This window comes from Heteronotia binoei, chromosome 21 (genome assembly GCF_032191835.1).
Source record: "Heteronotia binoei isolate CCM8104 ecotype False Entrance Well chromosome 21, APGP_CSIRO_Hbin_v1, whole genome shotgun sequence".
In the NCBI taxonomy this organism is placed as follows: Eukaryota; Metazoa; Chordata; class Lepidosauria; order Squamata; family Gekkonidae; genus Heteronotia; species Heteronotia binoei.
In genome coordinates this window covers 10,630,321-10,640,741 of record NC_083243.1, presented here as the reverse complement: position 1 = coordinate 10,640,741, position 10,421 = coordinate 10,630,321, and the positions used below count along the sequence as shown (strand labels likewise).

At 49.3% G+C, this 10,421-nt stretch overlaps 3 protein-coding genes across 4 annotated transcripts in view; 1 reads left to right on the top strand and 2 right to left on the bottom strand.

Annotated features, from left to right (window-relative positions):
• The window catches only part of LOC132589100 (oocyte zinc finger protein XlCOF6-like), a 235,415-nt gene that overhangs the window by 27,131 nt on the left and 197,863 nt on the right, over positions 1-10,421 (top strand). The window lies entirely within an intron of this gene.
• Positions 43-3,456, bottom strand: LOC132588983 (zinc finger protein 620-like). Its single transcript, XM_060261487.1, has 2 exons — positions 3,397-3,456; positions 43-201 (listed from the first exon to the last, which is right to left on the bottom strand). Exons 1-2 carry the CDS (start codon positions 3,454-3,456, stop codon positions 43-45), a joined length of 219 nt encoding a protein of 72 aa, XP_060117470.1.
• Positions 5,622-10,012, bottom strand: LOC132588982 (zinc finger protein 232-like). The gene is made up of 2 exons (XM_060261486.1): positions 9,719-10,012; positions 5,622-5,774 (listed from the first exon to the last, which is right to left on the bottom strand). The coding sequence occupies exons 1-2, from the start codon at positions 10,010-10,012 to the stop codon at positions 5,622-5,624; spliced, it is 447 nt and encodes a 148-aa protein (XP_060117469.1).

The following is a 10,421-nucleotide window of genomic DNA, read 5'->3' as shown; positions in this document are numbered from 1 at the left end:
CTTCAAGATTTTGATTCCCACATCATCATCAATGGCAGCAATTCACACCTTTGGCACCTCACAAATATCCTTACTCAGAGAAGCCACGTTCCTATAGTTGTCCAGCATGACTTCCTGGTAGAGAGCTCTTTGGCCCCAATTCAGTAGGGCCCACTCTTCCACGGTGAAATACACAGCCACGTCCGCAAAGGAAAATGGGCACTGAAAGAAAAAGTAGATTATCTCGTCAGAATTAAAACGCTTGGGTTAAAATGCATGGGGCTCTTTCGCTTGCAGAAACGTCGACTGCGGGGTGACATGAGAGAGGTTCACAAGGTTATGCATGGGATGGAGAAAGTAGAGAAAGAAATCCTTTTCTCCCTTTCTCACAATACAAGAACTCGTGGGCACTCAATGAAATTGCGGAGCAGTTGGGTTTGAACTGATAAAAGGAAGTACTTCTTCACCCAAAGGGTGATTGTGACGGTACCGGCCCGATTCTGCCTTCAGACCCGGTCCCGTCAACTCCCTTTTGAGTTGCCAACTCCTGAAGGAAGCTACTCTTCTTCTCATCGCTAGGGCACGTTGCCACCACCTGCTCAATTTAGGGGTTCCTGACCAAGAGGAACAGGACTCCCAATCCCCCTTGCCAGTTCTGAGGTCTGGCCTCAAGGTCCTCTGCCAACCCAGCACCTGGTTATCACAGAGACCAAAGTCCTTCTTTGGGAGACCCCTGGAGGATTGGCACCCTTGCCAACTGCATGCCTTCCCCCTTCCCCGGACTCCCCTCTTGCAGTAGCGTGGTCTAAGGCGGTTGGGGAAACTAGGTGGTACAGAGGGACTACCTTCTAAAAAGACAAAACATTTATTTAAAATTTACAACTATATACAGGCATTTTAAAATAGTGAACAGAAGAAATAAATCAAAGTAGGGGAAAACGCTCCTTCTTCCCCTAATATAACACTTGCCCTGGCTGTGCCATCCAGAACAGACAGACTCGTCAACCCCACTAACTGAACTCAAAGCCCAACTCAAACTGATGGCTTCCCGCCAAAAATCACTAATATAAAACCCAGTTCCTGTCCAGGAACTGGTTTCCCCCCTCCTGCAGCCTTCTGGGAGACCAGCCTGAAAGACTTCCTGTCTCTCAAGGAGGCCTCCTCAGAATTGCTGCTTCCAGACCGGAGGGGAGGAGGAAGAGACTAGCCTGACTCCAGTTTGTTCAGTTTTTAAAAGTTTTATTGATTTCAAGGAATTAGGGATAGGGAATAAGAAAGGATAGGGGATAGGAGTACATATTAGTCTTATTCTGCATAAGAAATACTTTCAAAGAATGGAAGTCTATATGTGCAATACTTTAAAATACATAAATTGTCACATATTATTGTCTCAAAACTATGCATCATCAACATTTTGATATTTTATGTTATAAATCTTTTTGTTAAAATGTCTATTGAATTTGACAATTCCAATAAAGGGAATTTTGTGTTAGAGTACAGGAAAAAAAGAGAGATAAGTTCACACCTATAAAAAATACTTTCAAAAAATATAAGTCTACATCTGCAATACTTTCTAAAAATACATAAATTGCCACATATTATTGTCTCTAAACTATACATCATCAACATTTATGTTATAAATCTTTTTGTTAAAGTGTCTATTAAATTGGACAATTCCAATAAAGGCAATCTTGTGATACAAAGTACAAGAAAAAAAGAGATATGAGTTCACACCAGAGAAAAGAGTCTTGAATGTCTAGCCAGGCATAAAATTTCATCCAATATTTTCTTGCTTCTTCCTTAGATTTCCCAGCCAACAGCTGGGACAAAAAGTCCAGCTCTACTGTTTCCAGAATTTTCCCCACTAAATCCATTCTTGTGGGAGCCTGACTCCAGTTTGAAGGTCTCTTCCTGCCAACTCCCAGATAACCATAGACTAAAATGATGTTTCTACACAGTGATTAACACATGGAATTCACTGCCACAGGAGGTGGTGGCAGCTTCAAACACAGACAGCTTCAAAAGGGGAATGGATAGACATATGGAGCAGAGGTCCATCAGTGGCTATTAGCCACAGCGTATTGTTGGAACTCTCTGTCTGGGACAGTGATGCTCTGTATTCTTGGTGCTTGGGGGGCCACAGTGGGAGGCCTTCTAGTGTCCTGGTCCCACGGGTGGACCTCCTGATGGCACCTGGGTTTTTTGGCCACTGTGTGACACAGAGTGTTGGACTGGATGGGCCATTGGCCTGATCCAACATGGCTTCTCTTAGGTTCTTATGTTACTCTGTCTGGGGCAAGTGATGCTCTGTATTCTTGGTGCTTGTGGGTGGGGGGGCACAGTGGAAAGGCTTCTAATAGTCCTGGCCCCACTGGTGGATTGCCTGATGGCACTTGGGGGGGGTTTTTTGGCCACCGTGTGACACAGAGTGTTGGACTGGATGGGCCACTGGCCTGATCCAACATGGCTTCTCTTCTGTTCTTATGTGACACAGAGTGTTGGACTGGATGGGCCACTGGCCTGATCCAACATGGCTTCTCTTATGTTCTTATGTGTGACACAGAGTGTTGGACTGGATGGGCCACTGGCCTGATCCAACAGGGCTTCTCTTATGTGCTTATGTGTGACACAGAGTGTTGGACTGGATGGGCCACTGGCCTGATCCAACATGGCTTCTCTTATGTGCTTATGTGTGACACAGAGTGTTGGACTGCATGGGCCAATGGCCTGGATCCAACATGGCTTCTCTTATGTGCTTATGTGTGACACAGAGTGTTGGACTGGATGGGCCACTGGCCTGATCCAACATGGCTTCTCTTATGTTCTTATGTGTGACACAGAGTGTTGGACTGGATGGGCCACTGGCCTGATCCAACAGGGCTTCTCTTATGTTCTTATGTGTGACACAGAGTGTTGGATTGGATGGCCACTGGCCTGATCCAACATGGCTTCTCTTATGTGCTTATGTGTGACACAGAATGTTGGACTGGATGGGCCACTGGCCTGACCCAACATGGCTTCTCTTATGTTCTTATGTGATACAGAGTGTCGGACTGGATGGGCCACTGGCCTGATCCAACATGGCTTCTCTTCTATTCTTATGTGACACAGAGTGTTGGACTGGATGGGCCATTGGGCTGATCCAACATGGCTTCTCTTATGTGACACAGAGTGTTGGACTGGATGGGCCACTGGCCTGATCCAACATGGCTTCTCTTACGTTCTTATCATGCTAGGGAGAGATTGCACATTGGAAGGGAATAGTCTGGGAGGGAATCAGGTATATGGCTTGGCATGGATAAAAAGGAGTGGCATTCAAGGCCTCTCTCGCCCTGACACCTCATAGAAACTGCAGGAGCAAAAGCCCCCTTGAGAACGGAGGGGGGACCCAGGCTGTCCCCTGCTCAAATCCCTTACCTGGACTGGAGACGCAGTAGCTTTTTCCCCACCTCTGAGAAGACGATGGCTCCACAGCATCTCTCCACCGCCTGGAGGAACGAAGGGTGTTTTCCATGACTCTCTATTTCATTTTCTTGTTTGTTCCCCGCTTCATGCACGCACACCCCTTCTCAGGGGTGTGAAACCTCACCCTGTGTACATTCAATACATTTTAATGTACTTTCTACCGGGGCTTTTTTTTTGGTAGAAAAAGCCCAGCAAGGACTCATTTGCATATTAGGCCACACCCCCTGATGCCAAGCCAGGCGGAACTGCGTTCCTGTGTATTCATGCTCTGAAAAATTCTGGGAGAGGCAGAAGAGAAGCACCAGGGTACCTCATAGAAAATGACCTCCAGGGCTTATAAATGCTTTCAGTGTATTTCAGACTTCTGTGTGGTGTCTGTCAGGCCTGGGGGAGGAAAACAAGGCGGGGGGGGGGGGGAGAATGATGTCACAAGACATGCCACTGTTGCATTAATCCCAGATGTGACGTGAGTGCATCTGGAATCTCCAGAGCAGGGGTCCTCAAACTTTTTAAATATTTTTGTTTTATATTAAATGTTTTATAATTTTAATGTGTCTATATGTTTAATGTACTTAATGTATTTTAACTACTGTATTTATATCATGTTTTATTGAATGTTGTTAGCCGCCCTGAGCCTGCCTAGGCGGGGAGGGCGGGATATAAATAAAATTAATAATAATAATAATAATAATAATAATAAAATAGGGGGCCAGTTCACTGTCCCTCAGACTGTTGGAGGGCCGGACTGACGTTACTGTACAAGGCCGCGGGCCGTCAGTTCTCGGTCTTCTGCATCTCTCTCCCTTCCCCACACCACACACCCCGGCCTGGGAACTCACCTCACCTCGCTATCACCTCACACTCTGTCTCCGCCGCCTCAGCCCAGTGCCGGAAGTGTGCGTTGCTAATGCGAGTTTAGGTCGAACGTCACTTCCGGTCTGATTTTGCCATAACCCGGCGGGCCGCATAAACGTCCTCAGCGGACCACATCTGGCCCGCGGGCCGTAGTTCGAGGACCCCTGCTCCAGAGTAACAGGAATGAGTTTCAGAGTGTCTTGGCATGGGTAGGTTTTCAGCCAGATGCAACATCAACATGACACCACATCTGTTCCAAGCCACTCGCAAAGTCCCTCTCTTAAGCTCCTGGGAGGCGCCGGCCCGCACCCCACCAGCCCTATTCCAGCATCCTGTTTCGCAGAGCGGTTTGCCAGAGGCCCTGATAAGCAGGAGAACAGAAGCCAAATTTCCCTGAGATTATTGCCCCCCCCCAAAACATGTTTTTTTTCTGAACTCTGCTGCCCCTGAGGGTGGAGGCTCCATTTATTCACCAGGATGAGTAGCTCTGCCAAGATCATGAAAGGAGGATGAGATTAAAAAGGCACAGGTGACAGTCCCCTGTGCAAGCACCAGTCGTTTCCGACTCTGGGGTGATGTCGCCTCATGACGTTTTCACGGCAGACTTTTGACGGGGTGGTTTGTCATTGCCTTCCCCAGTCCTCTACACTTCCCCCCCAGCAAGGTGGGGACTCCTTTTACCGACCTCGGAAGGATGGAAGGCCGAGTTGACCCTGAGCCGGCTCCCTGAACCCAGCTTCCGCCGGGGATCGAACTCAGGTCGTGAGCAGAGCTTAGGACTGCAGTACTGCAGCTTTAACACTCTGCGCCACGGGGCTCTTCCTAATAGGCAAAAGAGTTCCTGCTAAAAAAAAAAAAAAGCACGGTGTAAATTGTATAATTTGTGTGTATGATGAAAGGAAAGGTCCCCTGTGCAAGCAACAGTCGTTTCTGACTCTGGGGTGACGTTGCTTTCACAACATTTTCACGGCAGACTTTTTACAGGGTGGTTTGCCATTGCCTTCCCCAGTCATCTACGTTTTCCCCTCAGCAAGCTGGGTGCTCATTTCACCGACCTCAGAAGGATGGAAGGCTGAGTCAACCTCGAGCCAGCTACCTGCACCCAGCCTCCACCGGGATCGAACTCAGGTCATGAGCGGAGCTTGGACTGCAGTTTTATCACTCTTGAGCGTTCTTATAGGATGAGATTACCAATAACTTAATTAATGTGAGGAATGGCCATCCATAAATGTGTTCAGTTAGTGTACGTTGAGTTCTGCCAATTAACTCTTGTGTTGTGTGAAGAAGTGTTTAATTCCCCCCCCCCCCCCGACCTGAACTCTCTACCCATCAAATGCACTCAGGCGCAAAGAGTCCTTACCACAGGAGAGGGCATCTTGGGCATGATCCAGGGCCTGCGCTCTCTCCTCTTGCTCCAAGGAAGTTCTTTCCACCTCAGGGAATGTCCCTTCTATCTTCAGGGATGGGCCCCACATCTGAAAAAGCAGCAAGGGAAATTAATTAACTAACATATGGCAGTGCGTGCGCAGTATACCCAGGGGATCCTAAGATTGTCTAGCAGACAGAAGTTCTAGTTCAGGGGTGTCAAACATGCAACCTGGGGACCAAATCAGAAGAAAATATTGGATTTATATCCTGCCCTCCACTCCGAAGAGTCTCAGAGCGGCTCACAATCTCCTTTACCTTCCTCCCCCACAACAGACACCCTGTGAGGTGGGTGGGGCTGAGAGGGCTCTCACAGCAGCTGCCCTTTCATGGACAGGGTCTCAGAGCAGCCTACAATCTCCTTTCCCTTCATCCCCCACAACAGACACCCTGTGAGGTGGGTGGGGCTGAGAGGGCTCTCACAGCAGCTGCCCTTCCAAGGACAGAGTCTCAGAGTGGCCTACAATCTCCTTTCCCTTCCTCCCCCACAACAGACACCCTGTGAGGTGGGTGGGGCTGAGAGGACTCTCACCGCAGCTGCCCTTTCAGGGACAACCTCTGCCAGAGCTATGGCTGACCCAAGGCCATTCCAGCAGCTGCAAGTGGAGGAGTGAGGAATCAAACCCAGTTCTCCCAGATAAGCGTCCGCACACTTAACCACTACACCAAACTGGCTCTCCAGGCCCTTGGAGGGCTCCTATCAGGCCCCCGACTGGCTGTTCTCTACTTCCTTCTTCCTCTCTCTTGCTTCCTTCTGCATAACAGTTTGCATTGCCAGGCTTGCTCAATCGCACAGGAGCTACAGAGCAAACTCTCTCTTTTCTCCATTGCCTGAGGCTCCTCCCTTGGGGAGGAAGAGCTTGCTTTGCCAGGCTCTTTCAACTGCACAGCAGAGTAACTGAGCCAAGCCTCTCTTCCTTCTGTTGGCTGAGGCTCCCCCTCCTGGTCCCCCGGGGACGGAAGGAAAGAGCTAGAGCTTCCTTTGCTCAGTTCCCTGGGTCCCATGGGAGAGATACAAAGAAAACGCCTTTAAGACCAACAAGTGCTAATGTTTTAAGCATGTTATTTTGAGGGTTTAAAAAAAAAACACACACAACTTTGTGTCGGTCTGTGTCCTTTATAAAGTTTCTCTCTGCTATCTAAGCTTAAATAGGTACACACAAGGCCTGGCCTGCCATGGGTAAGCCCTACAGGGCCTCATTTATGTCAGATCCGGCCCTCATAACAAAAGCGTTTGACACCCCTGTTCTAGTTCTTTTAGCGTTATGCACCACTAGGCGCTGAGCCAGACTTGTTTTTTTAAAAAAAATCTTTATTAAAAACCAAGATCTTTCACTTACAAATGCATAAAATTATATCATTCGATAGCATTACAAAAAAATAGCCAAAAGAAATACTCCATAAAATAGCACGACTTCTTTCTAAGGCAAGAGTAGGGTTTCCCAAGTCCAATTCAAGAAAAATCTGGGGACTTTGGGGGCGGAGCCAAGAGACATTGGGGGCGGAGCCAGGAACAAGGGTGTGACAAGCATCATTGAACTCCAAGGGAGTTCTGGCCATCACATTTAAAGGGACGGCACACCTTTCAATGCCTTCCTTCCATTGGAAATAATAAAGGCTAGGGACATAAGAACATAAGAGAAGCCATGTTGGATCAGGCCAACGGCCCATCAAGTCCAACACTCTGTGTCACACAGTGGCAAAAAATGTTATATACACACATACACTGTGGCTAATAGCCACTGATGGACCTCTGCTCCATATTTTTATCTAAACCCCTCTTGAAGGTGGCTATACTTGTGGCCGCCACCACCTCCTGTGGCAGTGAATTCCACATGTTAATCACCCTTTGGGTGAAGAAGTACTTCCTTTTATCCGTTTTAACCTGTCTGCTCAGCAATTTCATCGAATGCCCACGAGTTCTTGTATTGTGAGAAAGGGAGAAAAGTACTTCTTTCTCTACTTTCTCCATTCCATGCATTATCTTGCAAACCTCTATCATGTCACCCCGCAGTCGACGTTTCTCCAAGCTAAAGAGTCCCAAGCGTTTCAACCTTTCTTCATAGGGAAAGTGCTCCAGCCCTTTAATCATTCTAGTTGCCCTTCTCTATTATAGCTTCTCTAAAGCTATAATATCCTTTTTGAGGTGTGGCGACCAGAACGGCACACAGTACTCCAAATGAGACCGCACCATCGATTTATACAGGGGCATTATGATACTGGCTGATTTGTTTTCAATTCCCTCTCCTTTGGGGGCTCATAGAATTGGACCCCCTGGTCCAATCTTTTTGAAACTTGGGGGGTTTTTTGAGGAAAGGCACTAGATGCTATACTGAAAATTTGGTGCATCTATCCCAAAAAACAGCCCCCCCCCCAAGGCCCAGATACCCGCGGATCAATTCTCCATGGTTTTCTATGGGAATAAATCTCCATAGGGAATAATAGAGTTCTCAGCAGACATTTCCCTCCCCTCCCCCCGCTTTCTGACAACCCTGAAGCGGAGGGAGGGTCTCCAAACTGGGGGATCCCCTGCCCCCACCTGGGGATTGGCAACCCTAGGCAAGAGACATTTCAGAGGTGGTTTGTCATGGCCTGCCTCTGCGTCTTGGCCCTGGGACTCCTTGGAGGTTGCCCACCCAAGTGTTAGCCAAGACCAGTTCTGCTTAGTATCTGACATGATCCGGCTAGCCTGGGCTATCCCGGTCGGGGGGCACCAAGAGAGAGGGGAAAGAGGGGGACTGGAATAGACCAAGGAATAGATCCTGTCTGAATCCTAGCCTCTCCACCCTTGAACATATGAAGCTGCCTTCTACTGAATCAGACCCTCGGTCCATCAAAGTCAGTATTGTCTACTCAGACTGGCAGCAGCTCTCAAGCTGAGGGTCTCAAGCTGAGGTTTTTCACGCCAACTTGCCTGGACCCTTCTTAGTTGGAGATGCCGGGGACTGAACCTGGGACCTTCTGCTTCCCAAGCAGATGCTCCACTACTGAGCCACCATCCCTCCCCTGCTCTCCAGGGTCTCAAGCGGAGGTTTTTCATGCCTACTTGCCTGGACCCTTTTTAGTTGGAGATGCCGGGGATTGAACCTGGGACCTTCTGCTTCCCAAGCAGATGCTCTACCACTGAGCCACCGTCCCTCCCTCTTCCTCCTCCTCCTCCTAAACAGAGGGTCTTCCATTGAGCCACAGCCCCATTCATGGCTCTCCAGGGTCTCAAGCTGAGGTTTTTCACGCCTACTTGCCTGGACCCTTCTTAGTTGGAGATGCCGGGGACTGAACCTGGGACCTTCTGCTTACTAAGCAGATGCTCTACCACTGAGCCACTGTCCCTCCCCTGCTCTCCAGAGTCTCAAGCGGAGGTTTTTCACGCCTACTTGCCTGGACCCTTTTTAGTTGGAGATGCCAGGGATTTAACCGGGGACCTTCTGCTTACCAAGCAGATGCTCTACCACTGAGCCACTGTCCCTCCCCTGCTCTCCAGAGTCTCAAGCGGGGGTTTTTCACGCCTACTTGCCTGGACCCTTTTTAGTTGGAGATGCCAGGGATTGAACCGGGGACCTTCTGCTTACCAAGCAGATACTCTACCACTGAGCCACCGTCCCTCCCCTGCTCTCCAGGGTCTCAAGCGGAGGTTTTTCACGCCTACTTGCCTGGACCCTTTTTAGTTGGAGATGCCGGGGATTGAACCTGGGACCTTCTGCTTACGAAGCAGATTCTCCACCACTGAGCCACCATCCCTTCCCAAGGGATATATGAACCTGGGACTTTCTGCTTACCAAGCAGATTCTCTACCACTGAGCCACCCTTCCATCAGCAGACCTCGTGCGTTATCTTGGAGGGCTCAAAAATTTCCTAGTAGAAGAGGCTGCTGAAGGAGGCTGTAAAGTCCTCCCTTTGGATGATTCAGACTTGGGCAGATATTCCTCAGGGACACTTTAGGATAAGGCTGGATATCGTGGCTTGAATTGGACACGTTGGGAGGAAATCCCCTCACCTGTTCAGCCTGCCTCTTCTCCTCTGCCTGGCTCAGGAGGAAACCTTCGGCCAGGGACACCGCCTGGGAACTAGTCTCCGGCCTGCATCCTCTGACCCAGCTCTGTATGTCCTCAGACTGGAGGGCCAGGAACTGCTCCAGGATCACCAGGTCCAGGATCTCCTCCTTGGTGTGCTTCTCTGGCTTCAGCCAGTGGTTGCAAAGCCCATGGAGCTGGCTGCAAACCTCTCGGGGCCCAGCAGCCTCACGGTAGCGGAACTGCCAGAAACGTTGGCAGTGTACACCCGAGTTCATGGTGTCCTCAGCCAGGATATCTGGCGGGACTCCTTCCCTGAATTCAACATCACTCCCAGCCTGGAGGAGAAAGAAGAAGAAGAAGAAGAAGAAGATATTGGATTTATATCCCGCCCTTCACTCCAAAGAGTCTCAGAGCGGCTCACAATCTCCTTTACCTTCCTCCCCCACAACAGACACCCTGTGAGGTGGGTCGGGCTGGAGAGGGCTCTCACAGCAGCTGCCCTTTCAAGGACAACCTCTGCCAGAGCTATGGCTGACCCAAGGCAATTCCAGCAAGTGCAAGTGGAGGAGTGGGGAATCAAACCCGGTTCTCCCAGATAAGAGTCCGCACACTTAACCACTACACCAAACTGAAAGAGGCCTTTGCTTGCTGTCTTGACGCTTCCAGGACCTCCTGGGTCCTACT